At 38.8% G+C, this 26,523-nt stretch overlaps 1 protein-coding gene across 3 annotated transcripts in view; it reads left to right on the forward strand.

The window, feature by feature from the left end:
• Positions 1 to 26,523, forward strand: part of bltp3a (bridge-like lipid transfer protein family member 3A) — a 35,156-nt gene that overhangs the window by 358 nt on the left and 8,275 nt on the right. The window contains exons 2-18 of one of the 3 annotated variants that reach the window (XM_065286413.2): positions 4,662 to 4,824; positions 5,375 to 5,413; positions 6,596 to 6,687; positions 7,486 to 7,675; positions 12,833 to 12,973; positions 13,781 to 13,951; positions 14,890 to 15,070; positions 16,154 to 16,240; positions 16,379 to 16,552; positions 16,673 to 16,806; positions 18,380 to 18,521; positions 18,687 to 18,880; positions 20,279 to 21,546; positions 22,448 to 22,620; positions 22,742 to 22,887; positions 24,956 to 25,112; positions 25,965 to 26,239. In XM_065286413.2, the coding sequence (XP_065142485.1) occupies positions 4,662 to 4,824; positions 5,375 to 5,413; positions 6,596 to 6,687; positions 7,486 to 7,675; positions 12,833 to 12,973; positions 13,781 to 13,951; positions 14,890 to 15,070; positions 16,154 to 16,240; positions 16,379 to 16,552; positions 16,673 to 16,806; positions 18,380 to 18,521; positions 18,687 to 18,880; positions 20,279 to 21,546; positions 22,448 to 22,620; positions 22,742 to 22,887; positions 24,956 to 25,112; positions 25,965 to 26,239 (3,727 nt within the window). Of the gene's footprint in view, positions 1 to 4,661; positions 4,825 to 5,374; positions 5,414 to 6,595; positions 6,688 to 7,485; positions 7,676 to 12,832; positions 12,974 to 13,780; positions 13,952 to 14,889; positions 15,071 to 16,153; positions 16,241 to 16,378; positions 16,553 to 16,672; positions 16,807 to 18,379; positions 18,522 to 18,686; positions 18,881 to 20,278; positions 21,547 to 22,447; positions 22,640 to 22,741; positions 22,888 to 24,955; positions 25,113 to 25,964; positions 26,240 to 26,523 lie in introns of those variants that run through there. The other 2 variants (XM_065286414.2, XR_012335587.1) reach the window with 2 other exon arrangements.

Genomic DNA, 26,523 nt, shown 5'->3' on the forward strand with positions numbered 1-26,523 from the left:
TAAACTGCAGTTGCACTGCTGCTCTTGTTTTGATGAAATAATACAATTGATCTGATATACAGAAGGTTTCACACAGAGACATAATCACACGTACTGGACCTGTTTGTCGTGGATAACGTTAAACTTGTCTTTTAAGTAAGCCTTTAAAACAGGACACTGCGTAAACAATTTGCTTTAAACAAAAGGAAAATGCATCATTCTAGCTGTTTACTCCCACTTTTGCTTTTGGGCTGGAGTTAGTTCCTTCTCTAGGGGTAGATAGTTTAGAGTTTGATTTAGTATTTAGGGGTATTGTTCTACCTTGCACGTCAAGGGGATCCTGAACATCCACTTTGTTGTACTTCCCGCACAACAAGAGAATACTTTTCCAATGTTAAAGTTACTCTGTAATTGTAGTAATTTTCCAGAAACCATCACTCAACACAGCATTGTAACCTTGATCAAGACTCTTCACCTCAGGTTCCTCCATTGTGTTCGTCCCTGGTATAAGTTCAACTTATTCCTTCCCCTTTACTCCATTGTGTTGAGTCTGAATACCCAGCAGCTTTTTAGTGGGTGTTAAAGCACATGCTTATTCCTGCTGCTGTCCTTATTCATGGCCAAAACTCTCCAAGCTCTCTACAATCTCTCATTTGGCTCAGCTTCCTCTCAGTTTACCGTGTCAGCTAGTCATCTTGTTGTTGTCAGCTTCACACAACACACAAAGCTGAACCTGTTCCTTTGAGAACCAGCAGCAGACTAGGCAAGGGCATTTTCTTCAATTTTTCTGATTAAAGTTCACATAACCCACACTCTTTTTGCTAATCTCATGTTAATCTTGAGTACCAATAGAGTGGTATTGCATCCTTCATTTCTCAAAAGAGAAAAAGACGAATGCCTGGAGTTGTACCGTGGGTGGAGCGAGTCACGAACACGCAACACACACAAAACATTATCCCACAATATTTGGATGACCTATGAATGATTACATGTTTGCAGGACTGTCAGGATAACTTCTTTTCACGAGTCGGTTAAAGGTGCAGTGTGTAATTTTTAGAAGGATCTCTTGACAGAAATGCACAATAAAATACAAAATTATATTTTATCTGGGGTGTATAAAGACCTTTTTTAATGAACTGTTATGTTTTTATTACCTAAGAATGAGACGTTTTTATCTACATACACGGAGGGTCCCCTTTCGTGGAAGTCGCCATTTTGTGCCGCCATGTTTCTACAGAAACCCTTAACGGACAATATTTTTTTACTAAGTTGTAACTAACTCTGTCAATTACATGTTTTTCCAGAGGCGTGTACCATAGCTTCTTTATGCGTTTCAAAACGAGGGGTGAGCAGTGGAATGAGCCGTTGGTTGCATTTCGCAACCTCACCACTGGATGCCGCTAAAATTTACACACTGCACCTTTAATTGCCCAAAAAATAATTAAACGCCTATTAAACGTGTGCCCGAGAGAGAGCATGCACGTGCCTAATTCTTTTCTTTGCTCTGTTTACAAGTTCCTGTCAGCATGTTTACCGTGTCTTCGCGGTTCATGACTTGTGCCAGGGCTAGCATCGCTAATCAAAGCTTACATCAACTTTTACTAGCAGTGATTTTAAATGGATTTCTACAAATAGCATGACAAACTTTACCTGTCGAGTAGAAACTTTGCGTGGGAAGCCCAACCTGTGCTTTTAGCGCACGCCAGTGTGTGAAATAGTCTCCCAAAAACACTCTGGTCTTGTTTCTTTCTTTAGAGGCCTTTCTCTTCTTGTCATACAATTCGTAGACACTTTTTCTCTTGTGACCCGCAGACATTTTGAAAAAACACGGTGAGAATGCGAGCTTCAATGAATGGCTGAAACCGTAGCCCACCACACATATACACCTGAAAGTGGGCATGTGCAGAAGGTGAACCTAGGGACGAGCATGTACGACGGCCTTACGGTCAACATATCACCAGAATGATTGACAACTGGATGGTCTTGATTATCCATCTGGAAAAAGAAAATCTTCCGCTATACCTTTAACATTATATCATATTATAAATATTTAAAACATTGCATTGACACTGCATTTCACCCTGTCATTGTCGTTAAGCCTCATCATTGGTTGATTTGATATACACATTCAGACGCACTTACACCTGGAGGCGTCCCCAAAGTGTCACCGCAGTGACGCAGCACGAGTTCCTTCAAAAGTGAACTGTAACAATGTATCTTAAAAGGTAACCCGATGTAACCTTGCTCTCACTTGAAATGTGTCCCCACATTTAGTCCTTGAATTTAAGGGTATTGGACCTGGAAAGTCCTTGAAAGGTCCTTGCATTTGAAGTTAACTAAGGTGTGGGAACACTGTCTAAAATAAGAATTCCTCTCTCACCTGATACCACTCTGGCTAAAGGTTAAGATTAATTAATTATTAGAGGATCATCAAACTGTCAAAAGATGTGCAAGTCAGATCAAGTCTTATTAAGCTGCAATCTGTAACTTGAGCCCTGCCCTAACAGCAAAGAAAACCGAACCATGGCTTAAAAACCGTCATGTGAACCGAACCATGGCATTGGTGTATTATTACACCCCTTTTATACATCGACCTGACAATTAGAAGTACATCCTCCAAATCATATATCTGAGAAATGTTGAACAAATAATATATTTGTTGTGTTTGTTATATTTAAATGACAGCGTAGGCTAAATGTTTACAAATCACGTTTCTGATGTCTGACCTGTTAAAATCCATTAAACACTTGTGAGTCTGTGACCCTGCTGTATTATTATTATTATTATAGCTGTGGTGCATTAATATTAGATGTGGTTAAGTGTGGGATGATCGCAGGTTTTAAGGGCAGGGGTTAGTAACACTCCCGTGGGTTTACTGCAGGCCTCTTGTAATCTTATTAGTAACAGTTAGTCAGTGACTGAGTGCGTTTACATTCTTACGTTCATGCTAAATAATAGGGCTGGGTGATATGTTGTATGGGATTGTCATGCGCATCTCATTAGTAAAGCCGGTTCCTTCATTAAAGGGGTGGTTCAATGGTATTTCAAGCATTCTGACTTATAAACACAGTTATAGAGTTGTTTCCTCATGCTAAACATAGGCAAAGTGTCAAAAAAGCAGTTGGTCGTCTTACAAAGTATTTCTGTGCCGAATGCACTTCGCCAGGGTTCGTATACTATTTTCTTCGATTACGTGTCCAGCTGATGTTTCAGGGGTTTCTATACGTATCACTTCTTTATATGGGCACTTCCCCTGGAAAACCTCACCCACCCGCCAATCAGCAGGAGACAAACATCACATCACGCGACATGCTTAGTTTAATTTCAAAAGTCAACAATGGCACGAAAGAAGAAGTGTGTTTTTGGGTGTAAGGAGAAGAAAGCCAGCCTTATGAAAACAATGTATATAGTTTATTATCCAGGATAGCAGCTTGTGTGTTTGATGCGCTGGATTTCATTGAAAAGTCCCAACCGGGTCATGAGTTGCATGAGGTAAGTGATACGTCTGTCTTATGTTGGAAATAGATGCGTGCATATTTTATAAATGACACGAACATGTGGTGAATCATAAGTTATAAGTGTTGTATTGTTGCATGACTCATACTAGCTCCTCCTGCGGTAGTAACTCCTCCTTCTTCATTTTTTCGTACGTTATCGGAAAAAAGCAGTAAAGCTGATTTAACTAAAGACTCTTTGGATATATAAAGGATTTTATACTACTCTATAGGTACTCCAGATTAACATCAGAAATGCAGAAACAGCGTGTGTTATGTGAGCTTTAATAGTAAATCACCATCCCTTGCTTTCAGATGGATCGGCATTTACTACATAAAGCTGTAGTTCACTGACATGCTAGGCAATATCGCATTCATTATCACAAGAGGTTGGAATGGAATGAAACATTGCATGTAAAATAGGATGTGCTTACTGTTATTAAAGGGCACCTATTTCATAGCTAAAAAAAAAAAAACATTATTTTGTGTATTTGGTATAATACAATGTGTTTGCGTGGTTTATGGTTCAAAATACACATTCTTTTCCCCTTACCGTACATTTTTGTAGCTCCAGATTTCCCTCTCTTTCTGAAACACACTGATTTTGTACAAAACTCATTGATTTGAAAAGCACTCTTTCCCTGATTGGCCAGCTAATCTGTACGTTATGATTGGCCTGAATGACGTCAGCTGGAAATGTGACGCTCCTTACCATGTTTGAAAGATTTGGTCACACTGCACAGTCACAATGAATAACCCTTATGTGGCGTACACACCAAAAGTGAATTTGACGATTTGCGCAAGTAAATTACATACAAAGAAATAGACATGAACTCATACGGGCCAATGCAAATGAAGCTAATTGGGTGGTGTGATTGCCCCGAAAACACACTCTTTTTGCGTCTTTGCACAAGTTAAAAAATAGCATGACACAAAGTTACATCCCGCGAGTAATCTAAAGCGAGGAACGTGATGCTTCGCGTTTGGTGTGTAGTACGGAGCATTACGCCACAAAGTACAATTATTGGCTGGTTTTAGTTGTTAAGTCTGTATTAAAGTTCATTTGTGTTGTGCTCAAACTGAATAGCATTATACTAAGCTCACAAATTAGAAGGCATGGGTTATAAAGCTTTTACAATGATATAATTTGAAATATAGTCTAACAGCATTTGCTTTTGCTATGTTCAGGTTTACTAAGAACCTCTCCCCGGATAAGATAAACCTGAGCACGCTGAAGGGAGAGGGCCAGCTGTCCAACCTGGAACTGGATGAGGAAGTCCTTCAGAACATGCTGGATCTGCCCACCTGGCTGGCCGTCACACGCGTCTACTGCAATAAAGCTGCTATACGGGTAGGGTGGAAGGAGCCCCGGGGCCTTTTCATTGTTATGCACCAACAGAGCATTGTATTTTATTCTATTATAAAAAAAACATGATGCTTGCCATTTGGTCCCAGGCACAATGGCATAATGTTATAATGTTAGGTAAGTAGCTTAATGTGTTCGAGTCAATCTGATGATTCAATTTTGCAAAGTAAAAAGAGTTTGAAAGAAGAGGGGGCAATTTTACCAAATGTATGAACTAATTTGAATTAGTTTTGATTACATTTTTCCCCTCTGCTCGCACCTGTCCTCTGTCCTCCTTACTCGGTTGCACTCTCACTTCCCCATAGAAGGGAGAAATCACAACCCAAAACTTACTTGGTACTCTTTTTTTTTTTGCATCTTTGCATTAAGCAGCAGCTGAAAGTAACTAAATTAACTAAAGTGATAACTGGTGGTGCCCTATGGTGGCAGGGTATGTTTCCTAAATGCATATGAATAAGAATTTATGAGGATTTGAGGGTCACAGATTTAAGGAAACTGAATATATCTTTGATTTGTCTCTTTCTTTCCCCACCAGATACAGTGGACAAAATTGAAGACCAGCCCAATATGTTTGGTAAGAATCTTCCCATTAATGTCCCCTTTTTCATCATGTCCCATCAGTCTCTCTATTTCAATGAAGACATCTGCCTGCCTTCACTTCTGCAAACATACCCTTTAATTTACAACTTTTTTGTTATTGTGGTTTTCTATGGGATGAATGATTTGCAAAAAGGACTGCATTATTTTGAGCACCCTAGTTTTAAAAATGTTCCAAATAGTTTTCTCAATTTTAGTTCCAAAATATTAACCAATCCAATGCATTAAATCTTATTAAAATACAATGAACTTGAAAACTTTTTATATTCTTATCTGAAAAAACTGCTGTAATTTGTTTACTAATGCTTCAACTTACCTATTAACTAGTGATGCACCGATGTATCGGCCGCCGATATTTTAGGCTGATTTTTGATGAATTTGAAACCATCGGCATATCGGCAATAGCACGAGAAAGGCCGATACCGATTGTTTATTAATTAACTGCATAAAGAAATCCATTATATGTAAAAAAAAAAAATGAGTTAATGTTGTTAATAAAATAAATGCTGAATAGCAAAAACCACCTTTGAAGGTTGTCATGCTGTCTTATTATATTTGTTTTAGCTTAATTTGTGCCTCTCTTATTATGTTGGTCAGTTGAATGTTAATCAGATCCAATCCATGTTCAGTAAAAATAATTTGATGCAGAAATATACTAGCTAATAGACCAACTGTATAGTATTGTATACAAGTGTTTAATATCGGTATCGGCCAGAAGTTGTCTGTTTAAATTGGTATCGGCCCAAAAAAAACTATCGGTGCATCCCTACTATTAACGTGTATTAGGTGGGTAACCTGCTAATGTAATCTAACATTAATTGGCTAGCTGCAGTTAAAGGTGGGGTGCACGATTTTTGAGAAACGCTTTGGAAAAGGGAGTCGGGCCGGGTACCAAAACACACTTGTAGCCAATCATCAATAAGGGGCGTGTCTACTAACTGACATTGTTGCCGGCGTATGTGTGGGATGGGTCTTTCTAAAGAAGGTCCAGATTCGATTGGGGTAGAAGCGTGTTTGTTTAGGTGATTTCAAATGTCAACATTGGCTTTCAGAGATCGTGCACCCCACCTTTAACCTATAGAAACACCTTTTTGAACCTTGTTATAAACTGTATCTTATTTTTAAGTGATGTAACTTCTGTTTCTTTTTTTCTTTGAAGTTCCTGGACAAAGTAGAAGTTGAAATGATGACCTGTGAGGAACCCCGTCCCCCTAATGGTCCCTCCCCTATTGCTATAACTGCAGGTCAAAGGTCAGAATTATCTTCCTTTTATAAGCTGTGTCCCAATTCAAAGGCTGAATTTTAGGCTGAAAGGACGCAGTCTTTGAAGTTCATGAAGCAAACTGAAATGACGTGGTCCAGCCTACAGCAGAGACGTTTTTGACTTATTAAAATACATTTGGAACCAGGCAAAATTAAATTTTATTTCAGTAAATATTGATATAGATGAAATTAACCAACAGTGTATCAAATTAACCATTTTTAGAAACATAAAATTGGTAAAAAACTGCCACGTCACAGCCTTAATTGGGCCCTAATAACGGCCTTACTTGCATTCAGTCACGCCTTTGATTTGGGACACAGAAGTGAATTTTCTATTTAAGTGAGGAAATATAGGAGCTTGTTGAACAGAAACCTAATGTACACATAAATCATCCTCTCCTTCACGTAGTTTAACAATGCATCTTGCTTTATGTAGATGAAAAAAACATTGGCATTGCTACATTTAGTTACAACATATTGGCATATTTTTAGCACAGTCATATAACACAGTAGAGTTACAACATCCGATGCACTGCACTCTCCATTTTGGACATTAGTCACTCAAGCAACCACCCATAAACACGTAACAACCAGCCAGTGTTTTCTTACCAAACATATTGGGAAAAAACTCCAATCAACAACTCAGAAAGCCACCTGCATAGCTACACCCATCTAGATAAACCTAGCATTGGACTTTGACCTGAAAGACCGAACCATAATGTCTGGTCCTGTTGTTTATTAAAGTCTTTCTGATGGATGTTCCTGTTGTGTTTGTTATCTTTGCAGTGAGTATGGCTTTGCCGAGAAAGTCGTAGAGGGAATGTCTGTAATCATCAACTCCATTATTATTAAAGTGCAAGCCCGAGCTTTCCATGCCTCATTTGAGCTCTGGCAGCTCCAGGGCTGCAGTCTCAATCCCAAGTGGCAGAAGACTGACCTACGTAACACCCGCATCACACATCCCAAAAGAGGAGAGGTACAGAAATAGACCCATATCACAAATATTAGTACCTGGTTTCAGTTAGCTTAACTATAGATAAAGCTGGTGTAAATTGTGAGTCAAAAGAGTAATTGAAAACTCATTAGACTATAAAAAATACAAAGGTATAAAATTAACTTTATTCTCTCTTAACTTAATTTTCTCTCTTTATTAAACTCTTAAGATTATTTTCATTTTCTAAATCTACTATATAGCTGTATGCATTTAAGTAAGACTATAATTTTTGTTTCTTTCTGTTATCTACCGACAACATTTCTGCCAAATTCCTAATAAAAAAATAATGCTTTTATTTGCACTGATTTGGGGAGGGGGCGCAACAAACTATAAGTTTTACATTTACAAACTGAACATATTTTTGCCAGACGTTTAGTGTCCTTACACAAATTAGCTTAAGGGTGGCGCTGTAGGCAAAAATTATATATAGAAAGCTCTCTTATACACATCATAATGTACAACCCCAAAACAGAAAAAGTTGTGAGTAAAAAAGGAATGGAATAATTTACAAATCTCATAAACTTATATTTTATTCACAGTAGAATATAGATAACATATCAAATGTAGAAAGTAAGATATTTTGAAATGTCATGCCAAATATTGGCTCATTTTGGATTTCATGAGAGCTACACATTCCAAAAAAAAGTTGGGACAGGTAGCAATAAGAGGCCAGAAAAGTTAAATGTAGATAAAAGGAACAGCTGGAGGAGGACCAATGTTTAGGAATAGGAATGTTGTCCCATTCTTGTCTAAAACAGACTTCTAGTTGTTCAACTGTCTTAGGTCTTCTTTGTCGCATCTTCCGCTTTATGATTCACCAAATCTTTTCTTTGGGTGAAAGATCTGGACTGCAGGCTGGCCATTTCAGTACTCAGATCCTTCTTCTATGCAGTCTTGATGTTGTAATTGATGCACTATGTGGTCTGGCATTGTCATGTTGGAAAATGCAAGGTCTTCCCTGAAAGAGACGACGTCTGAATGGGATCATATGTATCTAGAACTTGGATAAACCTTTCAGCATTGATGGTGCCTTTCCAGATGTGTAAGCTGACCATGCCACACGCACTCATGCAACCCCATACCATCAGAGATGCAGGTTTCTAAAAAGAGCTCTAATAACAACTTGGGTTGTCATTGTCCTCTTTAGTCCGGATGAAATGGCGTCCCAGTTTTACAAAAAGAACTTCAAATTTTGATTCGTTGGACCACAGAACAGTTTCCCACTTTACCAAAGTCCATTTTAAATGAGCGTTGCCCAGGGAAAACACCTGCGCTTCTGGGTCATGCTTAGATATGGCTTCTTTTTTGACCTACAGAGTTTTAGCTGGCAACGGCGAATGACACAGTGGATTGTGTTCACTGACAGTGTTTTCTGGAAGTATTCCTGAGCCCATGTTATGATTTCCATTACAGTAGCATTCCTGTATGTGATGCAGTGCTGTCTTAGGGCCTGAAGATCACGGGCATCCAGTATGGTTTTCCGGTCTTGACCCTTACGCACAGAGATTGTTCCAGATTCTCTGAATCTTTGGATGATATTATGCACTGTAGATGATGATAACTTCAATCTCATTGCATTTTTTCTCTGAGAAACTCAGAAAACTATTTTTTCGCAGCAGCATTGGGGGAATTGGTGATTCTCTGCCCATCTTGACCTCTGAGAGACACTGCCACTCTAAGAGGCTCTTTTTATACCCAATCATGTTGCCAATTGACTTAATAAGTTGCAAATTGGTCTTTCAACTGTTCCTTATATGTACATTAAAATTTTCTGGCCTCTTATTGCTACCTGTCCCAACTTTTTTTGGAATGTGTAGCTCTCATGAAATGCAAAATGTGCCAACATTTGGCATGACATTTCAAAATATCTTACTTTCAACATTTGATATGTTATTTATATTCTACTGTGAATAAAATATAAGTTTATGAGATTTGTAAATTATTCCATTCCTTTTTTACTCACAATTTCTACTGTGTCCCAACTTTTTCTGTTTTGGGGTTGTAGTATTATTGCATTTGAAATAAGGCTGGCAATCAGTTAAAATATTAAATCTAGATTAATCATGTGATTGTCATGAGTTAAAGGCAGGATAGGCAGGAATTATCTAAAAAACATTTTTACAAATTTGTTTAAACTGTCTTTATATACCAATACATAAGTAAAATGTAATTACTCTGAAAAAGAGAGTATAAAAATCGAGTGTCTGTAGACCTCTCACGACTGTTTTAAACACAGCTCATTATTCCATTCACTCCACCCCCTCCCTTCTGGGTTTCTTCTAAAGCCACGCCCCCAAAACACATGAACGTGCAACGCCGACCGGCTCTGCTGGGAGAAGCATTTACCTCAGACGAGCAGGGAGGCGCAGTGCATGTAGTAACATCATCTCACAATCACATGTAATAATACACCTAACTTTATCACTATGAATATGAACAAATAGGATGGCTTTTAGTACTCACTATCAAGCTAGCATATCGATACTGGTGAAGTTTAAAATATATTTTGTTTGATTCGGTAACAAATGAGCTAGTTATATTTATAAGACAAAGCTAAGATTGCATTGAAGTTTTTTTTCATTACCATCAGTTACACTGTGATGAAGGTGAATTTCGTGAAAGATTCATAACATATACGGTGTCGTTCTGCATGTAAGAGTTTCAGTGATGAAAGCATTGTTGACTCTGATGAGGACTACACTACGGAGACAATACCGCTACCGCATCGTCGACTCGAGGAAAAGCCATGCGATATTTACTCTCGTTTGATTTTTTTCGTTTATCCCTTTTTTTGCCCCGTTTGCCTTCGCTGTCTGCATATGCAGGTACTGTGATTTCTGAATGCTCTTTCTCTGTCGTACTTTTGCTCTTCCTAAAGTGCCTCATGTACGTTCAAATCAATTGGGTGTGCACATGTGTGGCCAGATCCCATAGCAACAGGGGTGGTGCCATTGTCACGAGAGAGAGTGATAGTCGCGCAAGCCAATCATTTGTTTCGTCCCGAATGGAAATAATTAGCTGTCTCGAGTTTTATACCCTCTTTTTCAGAGTATTTACATTTTAATTATGTATTGGTATATAAAGACAGTTTAAACAAATTTGTAACGTTTTTTTTTAGATAATTCCTGCCTATCCTGCCTTTAACTTGAAGTTGAATTACAACTTAATCGCATAAAATTTTCCTCTGTTCTATATTTATATAAATTGAACACTTTTTACGTTTTTAATACTCTAATCAACATGGCCGTAGACAAATATGGGTCATATACGCAAATGTATGTTTATTATTAGTTAAAACTGTACTTTAAAACTGTAATTCTGTCTGTGTGTTCTTATATCAGGGTCACGCCCCTGTGTGCATGCTTTAGATGTGTCAGCAAGTCCTGCACTTTATTTTCTAATTCCTGCATGTTTTAAAACCAAAATCTTAGTGGATGGAAATTCATCTTTTGTATTGGTTGAGCATTTAGGATGGTACACCTCTGAGAAAGAGTACAAATTAAGATAATTTTCACTATTTTGAGAATTAGGATCGCTAGATGAGGGCTTAATTTTCTTATTTTTGTGAAAACCTATATTTCAACCAAAATAATATTGCCTCAAAAGTAGATCATAATTATATTGTGCGCATTCCGACTTATTTAGACAGGTCACATTTACTGTCTAAGGCTGCGTCTCAATTTATCCAACAACGGGCTAAGCCAAGGGTCGAACAGAATTGCATTAATTGCACGTCAATAAAATGTGTGACTTTAAAATTAATTTTAATGTTAATGCGTTATAAACAAAAATTTATTAATTAAATATTATTTTAAAAGTTAAGAGTTTTGGAAAATTCAGGAGGGTTAAACAAAGTTACACAGGGAACTGGTATATTTAACAAAAACACTATATCAATAATAGAAAAATATTTTCATATTTATCTTTAATTAATTGGTTTGCAGTTGTTTCTGATTATGAAATGAGTAATTTGTATATTCCTATTTATTTACAAGTTATCACAAGAGCATATGGTTTATGATTTTACTTATTTCATATTAGAATTTATTTAGCATTTGTCCGATGATGTTTCATATTAGAACTTCTTTTGAGTACTGATTTTTGTTAAATTCGGGCATCTCGTGTGAGAAAATGCACATTTTATACTAAAATGCTTTAAACTGCCATGATTTTACTAAGGTAAAAGTGTAGTAACATGTTTTAAGGTGGATTGATTACTATTTGTATAACCACAGTTTTACTACTGTAGCAAAAATAGATTTAAGGTTTTATTTGTAGTAAAACTATAGTCGTAGTAAAATATTTAAGGATCCACGTGTACACAACCCCTTGTTTAAGAAGAACGGTAGAGAACCATAAGCATTGGGAACGGTCAAATTGATCTAGATCCAGCTCTTACCTTGAGTTTTTTTGCCAAAATTCTCTTCCCAAACAGACATTGAAGGAGATTTCCTGGAATACGGCTGCGTCACGTAGTAAAAAAATATGTGCTCCTATCATTCACTCCTGAATTTAGCAGTTTGGGGCAAAAGAAAACTTGCCCATCTCCGATCAGATTTAAGAATGCTGATTGGGTAAATTTGATGTCATATTTACTTTCGTTTATTTCATTATTACATTTATATAATTTACAAAATAATAATAGTTTTACTATTTTTTGTGTGAGGCAGCAAGGGTAACGGCCTCTATTGACCAGCCGCCACTGGTATTGAGGTTGCCAGATCATCTAACTGAGGGCCCTCTCAGACCATAATTCAGTTAGATTACAGATAAATTACACTAAAGATTAAATCTCCTGCTCTCTAATGTACAGCACTACTTGCCTCAGACACCAAGGGTTAAGCTGTCCAGTGACACAAAACATTGCCCTGACAAAAGTGACGTCAGTGCAGTTTATATTTATTCAGTCTGTTTTTCTTCAGTCAATCAGAATTACCCCATTTATTTGCATCTTATAAAACATGTTCTAGATTTTTATATGCATGCTTCAAAGTTTTTTACTTTTATGCTTTTAGATTTTCATGTTTGTTCATGAATGTTATAGAGCCAAAAAAAAAACCAAGCTAAAGTCTTTTCCAATAAGCCAGTTTTTCAGCAGGTGCTATATCTCCCTCTTAAACTGTCTTTGGTTGTCTGCAGGTCTTAACATTTAAAGAGATCAACTGGCAGAGTCTGCGCATTGAGGCAGATGCAATAGAGAGTGAGGAGCAGGATCTGGGCAGCATGCCACTCCGTCTCATTACCAATCAAGGCCGAATACGGATTGCTCTTAAACGCAGGGTAGGTGTTTGTTCTATCTGCACTTCCATGATACTCCAAGCAGTATTTTATCATATTCCACAATAGGGCTCAATTACATAACTTTCCAGAGTGTCAGCGTCAGATCCATTTATCCACTACTTAATAGGAGTGAAAATGGAGTGGATACTCCTTTATTAGGCTGTTGATAACTTGAGCACATGACAACTTGCCCCAAACTGGCATGTGTGCTAATGTTGGCTAAATCTCAGGGTTAGCTCAACATAGCACGTCAGCTAAAGTTTCAAAAAACACATTATTGTCTCCTCTCTTTTGTGCAAAATAATAATTTTTAATATTCATACCTGACAAAGTTGTACTGCATAAAATTTTAAGTGCAAATTTTTTTTCTTTTTAAGCCAAAAAAATAAGTCAATTGTGCTAACGTCAGATTAGAGCAAAGTTGACTATAGAAGAAGTCTTCACACAAAGTGGCTATTTGATTTTTGAGATAGAGCCTCTAGTGTGGAAGTTATGAACAGTGTGACAACTTACCCCGCTCTGCCCTATGCGATAAACAAATGCAACCACCGGAGGACGCAGCATTTAAAATGAGATGCAGTTATTGAGACCGGATAAGATGCAAAAACACCTTGACCTCTTTTGTAGTGTGTTCTCATTGATTTGTCATACCAATTTGATGTTTTAACATTTGATATTGTGTGTTAGTGAATTTAAGCACATACATACATCTGTTGTAGTAGTTTATAAGTTTTCTACTTTTTTAGTAGCATCACAACAGAAGGAACCTTAAGGAATGAATCATGTGCTGATCTATTTTCAATTCAGGTGAAGGACTGTAATGTATTGGCGTCCAAGCTGATGTTCATATTGGATGACCTGTTGTGGGTTCTGACAGACTCCCAGCTTAAAGCCATCATCCATTACGCCAAGTCTTTAAGTGAAGCCATGGAGAAATCTGCCCAGCAGAGGAAGAGCATGGCTGCTGAGACACTACAGGTGCCACATTCTCCATTCAACTCTTTCCTAAAAGCACATTCAAACTTAAAATGAAATTTCAGAATGATGATGAATGATTTTGATTTGTCTTGCATGATTGTCCATATATTTTTTATTTACTTTTGTAATAATTGGTTTCCTTATGTTTATTTGGTATTTATCTGTCCAAAAAACATCAACAATGTAAACATAGCAGTTTTAAAAATGTTCCCACAAATTTGGAGCCCTGGTGCTCAGACAGAAAATGCAAGTTAAAATCCTGCTTGCAAAAAGTCTATTTTCCATTTTTTTCATCATTTCAGTTTTAATTGTAAAAAGGCTTTTTAAAAACGTCCTGCTGCTTATCAAGTTCTTGCTGTCTCTGAGCTAGATATACTCAGTAACATTTCCGTGCTGTAAATTTGCAGCTCCATGTTGCATGACTCAGCCTTTAAGCAAACATCCTAAAGATTTTCAGTTCATTGTGACCTTTAGACCAAATTGTCTTAAAGTAAATACGTTATAAGCCCTTTATAAAATATTACATCTCAAGAATTATCAAGCCCAAGGTCAACCCATTCTATTTCAATTGCTGGTCATCAGTTATTTGGTCTTGAACGTTAAGCCTGTTGTTCTCATTGACCTTATTTCATGACCAGATCTTATTGACCTACTGTAACCCCATTCATACAGCACTTTGGTCCCAGAAAATTTATTTTTGTGTTAACACAAACACGTCCCATAAAAGTTCTGGGATCCTGTGAAAAAACCTACGAAGTGCAGGACTTTAATTACATGTCTTTATGGGATCTTTACGGTATATGATTTTGGAAAATCATTTGCAGTGTGAATGAACCAAAAATCAAATGATCCTTGACAAATACCGGATGCATTTCCATGTAATTTTCATAATCTCTGTGTAAAAAAGGCTTACATGTCTCATTGTGTTTGTGCATCAGACTGCCCCTCCCTCTCCTGGAGTTCACTCTCTGTTGACTGAAGCTCCTCCCTCCCCTGCCGCCGGCACCCCCAGCACACCGGCCCAGTATTTTGACCTCCATGATGTCAAAGAATCCTCCTACCACACTTTCATTTCCCGTCTTGATCTGCATATCTGCAATGATAGCTCTTCAGATCCTGGTAAGGAACTTGATTCAGTCACCATTAAGACTTTTGCATTTCAGTTTGCTCCAAACTGAAGCTTTTGTTATCATTTACTCGACCACACGTAGTTTCAAACAAAATTCAGTTTGCACCCTAGCAACAAGGGTGTAACGATTAATCGTGTGTCCCATTTAAAATGCCTGTCTGAAACCGAATCTGAATTGCAAGGCTGCGATTCTTTGTTTCATGCACAGCTTTTGCGTTTACTACGGCATTTGGTCAGTAGGAAGTCCTTATCAATCTAAAGTCATTATGAGTCGGAGTCGTTTATAACGTGCATTTAAAAAAGCAACACTCGTTAAACAAAATAATTTAAAATATTCTTTACAGCGATATAAATATTCATGTAGACATTTCCTGTAATAGCGTTTGTAATGGTACTTCTTCAGTGGCACAAAGGGAGTTTCTGCACGAGAGCGCCCCCTGGCGTTCGGATGTGCCTGGATTTCACCGTAATTCATTCAAATTCATTCAATGAGAAAACGCGCATTTGCACGGTTAATCGTTACATCCCTACTAGCAACAGAATAAAAAAGTCTTATATCTCTGCATCAGAACATCGTAGAGACACGGGGTTAGACCGTTTTACTTGTGGCTTGGAGCATAATCAATAGTGGATGCCAATTTTCTCCATCAACCTGCAAAAACAGTTTATAAGTAACCCAATTCAGAACTTCACCAAAAGGCAGAGGACCTGGCAACGCTGCCTTGCTTTTAACCAAGTTGGTTGCGTGGTGAGAAGAAGAAGCGCCCGATAAACGTGCAGCTGTAAACTGTGCCTGATTTTGCACAGGCAGCTCGCTGACTTTAATTATAAGCGTATAGCTCAAGTGTGGCCGCCCTGTCCGACGTTGCTGCGAGAGCATGTGACGTCTCAGACCAACTGATTTCAATTATTTTTATCGATTTTATCAATTTGTTGTTGTAGAGGTTTAGAACGATATGAGGGTGAGTAAATGGTGTCAAAATTTTGGGTCCGTTTTTTTAACCTCATTACCATTAGCATTATCATCATACTGTAAAAATGACACATTCATGTGATCTGACCTCCACACATAGATGATACTCCGCCTCCAGGCACCCTGGGTGCAATGCAACTGACTTTCCGGAAGTTAGGCTTTGATTACTACCCTTTCCACAGACCAGGTAAGGAACCAGGACATTCCTCATAGCATACTTCCAATTAAAAATATACTTCCTGATATATCCTTTGATATTCTGCTTGATGTTTTGAAAGGCAGATATGCAGGTGTGTTGTTTAGTTATGTGGTGCTTACTGTACAGGTGATGACTGTCGGCACTGGGAGCGTCACTGTGGGGCGATGGAGTCTCGTGCGCAGTGGGTGGCCAAACTATTACAGGAGTTTCAGAGGAGAGTGGAGGATTCGGGTATCCCTGGACCTTATTCAGAAACACCGTTATCTGCTAAAAATTCTTCAGCCAAAAAAGTCAACAAAGGTAAACTTGACTGCAATATTTTACTCATCCAATTATAGCTCTGTATTCAAGTTATTTTCAAGGCTATTTTGAACATGTTACTGAAAAATGAGTAGGTTCTTTTATATTTTGTTTAAGCAGATGTGGAACACTTGTCAAATTTTAGCCCTGAACGAGGTCAGACCTCACGGCGGGGTTCAGCAGCCGTATCCCCCCTGAAGAGACTCCGCTCCAGCTGTATGGTGCTCCGTGTCGATGATATGGACATCCATCAGGTCTCATACCTCTTTTCACAAGTATACGCATGCTATAGGACAAATACACTACGCAACAATCCTTGACCATCTCTACGAATATGATATATCAGTACAGTTTTGCAGAGATAAAATGGGCATGCAATATTTCAGTACACAGATCATTTTTAGTGCTTAATCATGTTCTGTACACACACACTTCTGTAATTTACGGGACTGACAACCACATTCTACAACCGAATTAACTCCCGCAAAATGCAGGTAGTAACAATCCCATTTAAAGAAACTCTGCATAGTGTGTACATGACCAAAATGAACAAATCAGTTGTTAATGAAATATTTCAATGTGTATCATGGACATGACAGGTCTCTCTTTTGAAAAAATAAATGCCTAGAATGGGGAGAAAGTCTTTTGTTGATGCAGTGCAGAAAATAGACAGAGGCACGAGCGTTTGCTTACTAATGTTGCCAGATCTTGCACAAAAAAATACAATGAACAAGAAAAATCCAATGATAAACCGAAATAAATCCAAATGCTTTACCCCAAAGATCAAAATATTGGGACCGGCACCTTCACACTTTATTAACACCAAAAACTTGATCGCTTCATGAGCCAAAAGCCATAAATGGTTAAGCGCCACAACGGTATATAAGTAGTAAAAAGACGAGGACCTTGCAACACTGCAAGACAGCGCTCTGTGGAGCAGCCTCACGAATACATACAACACACAACAGCAAGATGGTGGTTTATTGCAAAAAATAATGCTGTAATATTATTTTGGTCAAAACTGTGAATGATAACCATGCAAGATGGCAAAACATTGCTATCTGTGTCAATCACCACAGTTTCCGAAGTCTTGTTCCGTACACATATGGAATGATCATTTAGGGGATTAACTCCCGCATTTAAATGCGGTTGTCACTCCCGAAAGTTTGCAGTGTGTACGAGGCCGACAAGAGTGTAAAAATAAACATTGTTAAGTTTCTGTTAATGACAAGGGAAAGCAATTGCATCAATGCATTTAACGTGACTAATGCTCACCGAAGTGACAAAATAAAGAGATTTATAGGGCACAAGCATCTATGTCTTTACAAGTTTTTTGTATGCTTAAAGGTGACATAGCATGATTGAACAGAGTATTTATCCTTGTTCTGTGATGTGACATGTAGACAAAATTTTTTTGTTTGGGTCTGTAATGCCTTAGAAGCTTCCTAAAAACCTCTCTCAGATAGCTCTATTAGGGTGGGGGATTTTAAACAAGTGGTTTTGCACCTATTTGGCTCCCCCTACTGGCTTAACTTGCAATCTCATTACTGATTGGCTGACTTGGTGCAACTCAAAAAATGTAGCCAATTATTTTAAAGTGGAGGGGCAGTTAGATGCCTGTGATGTCATAAGCATCAGTTTTTCAGATTGGGCCGTTTTCTGGTTGACATTTCTAAAAGAGCAATTTCTATGATACTGAGATGTTTAGCATGTTTAGCACTTTTTGTATGTTTGTGAATGTGGGTAGACTACCATTATTCAACAAAGACAAGGTAAAAATGTTTTTTCAATTCTCTGTCCCCTTTAATATCTCTTATGTTATCATAGGTGTCAACTGGGGGGCGTCACAGCAAGAGAACGCAGTCTCTTCTATCATGTAACCGCAAGTCTTTGCATCTGCCAGATAACTCGCCTGCTATTCACCTGCAGTTCACAGAATACTATTTTCCTGATAACCCTGGACTTCCTGGTTTGTTAGCAACATTTTTCATGACATTCATTAATCACAATGGTTAAAACATATCATTTATTGAAACACACATCCTCGTGTTATATATAACAAGATGAAATTGTATGCTTCTCTGTGCCGGCAAACAAATCTCACTCTTTATCTGTCTGCACTTAATTCAACAAGCACCCTGCTCTAACCTGTATGGCCAGCTGAATGGTCTACAACTGTGTTTGGATGCTCCAAGTGTACTTTGGATGACTCTGTTCTCACGAGGACTACACAGGACATTGGATCAGGTCAAAGCTTTTTACCATCTCCAGGACAGCAGCAAAAGTGATGAACATATCGATATTCGCCTAGATGCAACACAGCTTAAGGTAAACTGAGAGATCTGACATGCTTTAAAAAGGATTTTACGTTATTCATGAATATCAGCTGACGTCACTCACATCTTAAACTTGTCTTCCGCCATTTTGAGTACCTGAAGTGGTCGCAAAAGAACTAGAAGCTATGCCTTCAATATGTTGTGAGCATCAAAATCGCTATTTTTACAACACTAAGAAGGCTTGACACAACATGATACTTTGCTCGAAGTAGCACCTGGGTCTCTACACATGAAGCATTGAGAACATTGTTTGTGTACACAGAGTTTACTATAAAAAAGTTTTTGAAGTTTCATGTTGCGTCGTGCCTTCTTAGTGTTGAAAAATCGTGGTAGTTCGGTAGCAGCGGACAGTGGCTGGAAGAACGCATCAGGGTTTGAGTAGGCATCACATTTGACGTCCGTCTGAGGCAAAATCTGCTTCTTGTGGGACGGGCAAGTGCTATGCGTTTGTCTGTTTCCAGGATGGCTGATGTTGATTGTGCATTTATCGAGAGAGTTACCGGTTTGTATTCAGTCATCTTACTATAGGGGGAAAATAAACTGCGCAGGTTGATAAACGTCACGTGACTCAAAAGTGAAATGTGAATTACAACTTACCAGGTTGCCCAATGTCCTCACTGACACTCTTCCAAGCGAGGTCCTTTTTATTCCTGTCTCCTCTATAGAAATAAGAACTTGTGTCGTATAGCTCCGGGTGACTGCTCACGGACAATATCAAGCCTTCATGCTGAATGAGTGACTCCGGACGGGGCTGCCGCCACAGTAGCAAGCAGGCTCCTGATTGGTTAACGTGGCGCGAAAATCTGCCAATGTTCAAATTTTCCAACTCGGGCGTCAGATGCAAATTTGCGTGAAATGCAAAATGCACAAAAAACACCATTTGCGTGTGCCGCGCTCAATTCGCGCCATTCCCGCGAACTGGACGCGCGAATAAGGTGGAAACGGGTCTACCCCGCCGTGCTACACACCTCATCCACGCCGCAGGACCTCCAGACGCACATCAACTCGTCTTCACATTGACTTAAAGGTGTAGCGGAAGTTTTCTCGAATTTTAGAAAAGAACCGCCTTCTCCACTTTTTAAAAAAATGCAATTGCGCAACATTCCTGATTGACACCTAGAAGGACCAATAGTCTTGATGATCCACCCGGATAAAGAAAATCTTCCGCAATACCTTTAACATTAAATTCACTTGCGCTTGCCCCTCTACCGCGGTTGGTGTAAACGCAGCATAACGATCTTTTGGGGCTAGTTACCCTTTTAACTAGAACTAAATTTTTTTGTGATTAAAGCGGTGTAGCATGTGAGTAATTTCTGCACCAATAGAGTCACCAAATCGAAATGCTAAAGATCATTTTGTGTTTTGTAAATAAGTTTCTGTTTTTCTGTAGGTGATCGTTCCTCTGGAGTCTTCCATTTTGGATCACCCAGACCGCCCTCAGTCACTGAGCATCAGTCTGCCTCACATCGTCCTAAGCAACACACGTCACTGTCCTCACGGTTCCCGCTCTGACCTCAACAGCACCTACAGTTGTTTTTCTAGCTCTCCCTTCTTTCAGTCCACTTTGTGCCAACCTTTCCCCCGTGATCAGAGCATCCTCCATCCCCTTCCATTGGCATTTCTTCAACACTCTTTGGAAAACGACCACCTATCTCTAATTGACAGCCGTCCCTCTCGCTCACAGGACATTTGGTCAATCAGTCTGTCCCGAGTGGCTCTGGGATTTGAAGGGGCTCGTCGAGGGCTCAAGGGAAAACCTCTCCCCTTTGTGGAGCCCTTTGCCTTGTCTTTGTGGATGTGTCGCCCTACTGCCTTCAGAAAAGACTCTTGCGAACAGAGAGACCTAAAATTCTCCTCAATTTCTATTAAAGACCCTCTCCCAGTCTCATCAACGGGTATTAAGGAAAAACTATCTGATCAAGTAGTCCAGACAGAAGAACTAGTTAGGCCTCCTATGGCCTCCATCCATATCTTGGCCCAGTCTATCACTCCTTTCAAAATGTGGCTCAACCACTACCAGTTTGTAGCGCTTTTAAGGATGAAAGACTACCTCTCCCAACTGGCCCGAGACTTGAGCAAGGATGGCCAGAGTTTGGGCCATTTGGAATGTTCACATGCAGACTCCCCTGCAGTATGCGTCTCATTCTTGATGGAGGCCATGGAACTGACTCTGCTGCTTCCTCCTGCAGTATGTGAGCCAGAAGAGGAAGTCCTGTCTCCAGATGAAACGGATACTCCCAGTCTGACAGACTCCGATCTCTCATTGCACCACCCCGGTGAGGAGGACAGTGGTCTGGGTCGGAGCGGGGCAGCGATGGTTCAGGAGGAGGATGAAGAGCAAGAGGGTTCAGTTGAGGAGGCTTGTGAAGCCATTGAAGAGGGAATGGATGGAAAGACGTTTCAGGGTGACGAAGCTCAGCTCTCTGCCCAATCTTCTCCACTTTCTCCCAGGAACCCTGCATTACTCTCTCGGCAACCTTCTACTTTCAGCCTGGAAGGGGAGCTGTCCAGTGCCCTAAATGCCACCAAGGGTGTTACTAAAGATGCGCTCAATGCCTCCCTGGATCTCACCAAGGGGGCGCTGTCCATCACAAAAGATGCTTTTAGCATCCTTAGCCGAGGATCTGCAATGTCTAAGCTCTTCACGCCTCAAAACAGGTAAGCATTTGTGAGCCATCTGCAATCTTTGATCTATTAAAGTTTTATTCCAAAATCTATTCAAGTTAAGCTCAATTAGTAGCATCTGTGGACAAAAAATCACAGCTTTTTAAACACAAATAATTGCATTAACAAAGCGCATCCACTTACAGTGGAATTCTTGAGGAGGTAAATGACTTGTTTCTAGTTGGGTTTTGCTTTGTTGAAAGTTCTCTGCAGTTTCTCTGCAACATTAATACTCCATGTATGCCATTTTAAAAGGTAGGGTAGGAATTTCTGCTTTTAGCTATTTCTTGATCCAGACATCTTTTATAACCGTTTCTAAGATTCTTTATTTATTGTGTCCTTTTCTTGTACCATATTTTTGTCAGTTGAGGAGGAAAGTAAGTTTCTGTTTGCCGTCTACTCTCGCTTGATCTTCATGGCGTAATGGAACTGGTTGCCAGATCTGCCTAATAGAAATCATCCCAATGGCCAATCAAAACTAGTCCAATGATTCTAGTCCAAAACCAAACCTTTTCTTAATTTAGGATTGACCTTTTGATGAACAGCGGACATTTAACCTGTGGATAAAACAACCAAATGAAATGTAGTCTTATTTCACAGAAAACAACTTGAACTTGACCACATCACGCAATGTGCTTATAATTTCTATCTATAGCAAGTTAATAGTAAACAAAACTAAGTGCCAATTGATGGCATGAGGAAAAAATATCTCAACTGAATCTCTCACTATCTATATTCTGGAGAAATTATCACAGTCAAAGGGTTTACCTTCAGGGCAGTCTTGAAACTGTGTCTCTATTATGTCCAACTTTAAATGAGCTCACATGCAGTGCACACAGGACATAACTAAAAGACTGCTTGCGGCCATTCTCGTAAATATGTCTATTTCATTTAGCAGGCCAGAAGAGTCTAGCCCCACCTTCATGGGGAATCTGCGGCTACAGTCCATAAAACAGTCACCATCCCAGAATTCCTACGACAGTGCCATTCTAGAAGGGAGCCTGGCAGACGACGGCTTATCCATTGACAGTGACATCAGTGAAAACTTTGTCATCCTCATGGACTCCGGTACAGCAGCACTGTACTTGTAATTGGTCTTCTTGTGGTATTCATAATGAAGTTTTGGCTATAATTTAGGTATTGACAATTTAGAGGTTTACGTTGACAGAGGCTTTACTTCTCTGTTCAGAGTCAGGTGTGGACTCTTTGCGTCCGAATGGTATGGCGGTCAACCCTGGCAGCTGTGTTAGTCCTGCACCTGGAACAGAAGGTGGATCATCAGCAGACCTTAGCAGTTCGCTCTCCCAGAGCACCGAAGACATTGCCCAAGATACAGTAAGTGTTACCCAGTCCACTGTTGCTTTCCTAGAGAGAAAAACATTTGTCCCACTCACCCACTACATGCACAATATATTTTGTCGATATTAACTACAGAAAATAATAAAAAAAGTATTTCTTTATTCTGCCATTGTTAATGAACATTGACTAAAATACATGGGTAGACAGGTGCTTTATTGTTCCTTAATCTGTTTAAATTAGTGAGTTAATGATTGTAGGGAACTAGAATTCAACGAATAGTTCTTCCAAAAGTGAAAATCCTGCCATATTTTACTCACCCTCAAGCCATCCCAGGTGTGTATCAATTCTTCTTTCGGTGGCACACAATCAGAGTTGTATTAAATAATATTTTGGCCCTTTCTAGCCTTGTTATGGCTGAAGCTCGTCCATCATCAAAAAAGAAATCCATGTTAACATGTTTAAGTGAAATAATACATTTGTATAATCTAAAATGGCAGTACACCAGCTTCACTTCGGTATGTAAGATGATCATTGGTTCTCATGATTAGTTGTCATATGCATTGTGATGAAACACGCCGTCACAAGACACACGAGAATAGGACTGCAACTACGGTAATGATAATTTTCATAAACGATTAATGGTTATTTTTATTATTTTTATTATTAATTGACTAATCAGATAAAAACCTAAATATTTACTCAATTTGATGTTTTCCTTATTATTTATTAGGACCGTGTGACATCACAGTACTTTATCGCTGCCAAAATACGTTTCCTTTCACAAATGTATTGTTTTGCTTCAAAAGATATATATATATATGAAGTTTGGTTCCAAAACAAATAAACGCCATTTAAAAAAAAAGTTTCCGCCAAAATCAGTACTGTATCAGGTCAGTATTAAAAAGTAAATAGTTCATTTTACGCAAAATCCAATATCCACCGTGTTATTCTGTCATCTTTTGTCCTTTTTTTCCAAACCGCGATAAACGCCAGTCCTCCTTCTCTGCAGAATGCAATAAATCCACTAAACCAATCACAGCGCACCATTCCACGCATTGTAAACAATACTGGCGGTCCTTTAATACACACAGAATCCTAGTTTTCTCATCTAATTTGTACTTCGTGATCAACAAACAAAAACAAAATAATGCATTTGATGGCATTGATAAACCTATGGTGGTTTTCTGTGGCGGGGAAGAAATGTAAGCCATCAAATTCAAATAACTTGCGTGAGAGGAATTCGGCGAAGAAAAATGCCGGCTGTTGCTTGTTCTCCCGACAGCATTAAGCTTCTGTCATGCTAAAACATTGACCCCAGGAGATCTTATGAAAAACTTTACATTATTTTACTCTAAGTCAACGAAAATCGAGCAGGACCAAAACATTTTACAGCTGATCGCTGTCAAAAAAGTTCAGCGACGACGTCCCAAGGATGACAGCAGCAATGACAGTGTTCTTAATATGACAAAGTAAGTGTTTTGATTAATGCCATTAATGTTTATTTTTTTAATCATTGTATACCACTAGTCAACTAAATGAATATAACATGGCAAAGATACATGCACATTTATGTATTGATTCAATATTTATAGCATTTTGGGGGGGGGGAACTTGTCATGGATTTATTGCATTTTGTGAAAAAAAAATCTGTTTTTATAATAAATCTTTGAAAATCAAATTATGGATTTGAATTTTTAATGTTATTATAACCTAAAGATGCTATGTGAACGTTTGTAACAGAAAATTGTGGTTTTCATCTTGTCACTTTCTTGGTATAGAAAACACATTTTTACCCAAATTAATCAAAATGGATTTATTGCGTTTTGAAACCAAACTCTTCATATTAGCCCACTTGAGTCATTTGGATTCCTTTATCAAATGATGGATGGGTTTCAAGCAAGTGGCCACTTTTCAGTGCCATTACAAGGTTAAGAAGAGCCAGGACATAATTTAATATAACTCTAAATGTCTTCGGCTCAATAAAGTCATAAATTATGAATTAAGGTGAGTAAATTATGGGCTAATTTTAATTTTGGAATAAACTATTCCTTTAACAGTTTGTACAACTTCTGATATTTGATTAAGGTTCTGATGTTGTTTTCAGTATTCAGTGTTAGTTCTGTGTCTAAGCCGAATGGGTTGCCTGGCAGAGAAGCGTGGAGAAGACATCATAGTGGCGCTGGAGGCCAGAGAACTTGTGCCTAAACAACTTGGCAACCATAAAGTCACAGAGCTGCTGACAGGACAGACGCTGATGCAGGGTAAGGACACCTAATGTTTACCTTGTTTAAATCACACTCATCCGTTCTACTACTCTTAGCAGTATGCTGCTAAAAGAAACGGCAAAGAGTAGTTTATCTGTCAACTGGTAAAGAATGCTGCTCGAAATGCATAGATTTGATTCCCAGGGATGCACATATTGATATAATGTAAAGCTTGTCAGGCGCTTTGGATAAAACCATCTACAGTACCAAATGCATAAATAGAAATGCTAAATAAAATACACAGTAGGGCTCGGCGATACTGACCCAAATTCATATCTTGGTAACTTTTGGATTAATGGCCATATACAAGAAATATTTCAATATTTTTTACACAATAAAAAAAGTTTACATGCAAGTCAAAGCCTCATGTTGATTAAAACAGCATGTTGATGAAAATAATATTAAAAGCAAGGTTTTCCTCCCAGAATATGCAGCTGCACAACATGCATGGTGGTTGGAAGCTTACGTCTGACCTCAGTTTACATTTCTGCCAAAGCTTCTTTTGCAAAGAAGGGGTTATATCTCCACCAAATACACCAAATGCAAATAGATATCGACTGTTTTGTTTACATACTGCATATAAAGTGGTTACGAGGAACTGGCTTAGCTCTCCAAACCATCTGATCCAATTATTTATGACTCACAGGATACAATCTGCATCTCAAATCCATCCCAGCAATCACCACACACATTTGTCCCTCATATTAACTCTGTTCCTATGGTATCTGAATCTAAACAGATGCTGAACATATTATTTGTTGGCATAATTAATTTCAGCTGCCAGCTTTATCAAATACATTTTTTGAAAAGTAGATAAATTATTGTCTTTATCTCTTCAATCTCTCATAGCTGGTTCTGCATCTCCCAGCGCTCCGCTGTCCCCGGGCCCCCGAGCTCTTTCCTGCCCCCCAGCAGCATCTCTCAGATTGGAAATGGGGCCCTGCGCGAGCAGACATTCCCCTCTATCGGAGAGCTTGGGGTTTATGGAGATGTGTTTGACGGGATGCAGAGCAGAGCTTTTGGCTTCTACATTAAACACTTTGGGTCCCTTCCTGGAGGATGAGCTTAAGGCAGACATACAGCCAATGAGATTATGGCTGCAAGAAACTGCTATTACACTTAAGGTGAGAATGAGCCGCTGCCACTTCCAAGTAATAAAAAGTCAATAAATGTATTTAGGAAAACAATATCACAAATGCAAGATGGTTATTAGACTTTAAATCAGCATGGCTGTCATTGACTGTAGCCTTGTGTCTATTACAGCTTATACTACGGGCCTGTTGAATGTTTTACTCTGATTGGCTGAAAATGTTTCATGGGTGTTGATTATTTTTCTGTAAAATGTACACCTGACCTGTCAAATGTCTTAAAATGGGCACCAGAGCAATGTTTGTGGTAACCGTTGTAT

This window comes from Paramisgurnus dabryanus, chromosome 21, assembly GCF_030506205.2.
Source record: "Paramisgurnus dabryanus chromosome 21, PD_genome_1.1, whole genome shotgun sequence".
Taxonomy (NCBI): Eukaryota; Metazoa; Chordata; class Actinopteri; order Cypriniformes; family Cobitidae; genus Paramisgurnus; species Paramisgurnus dabryanus.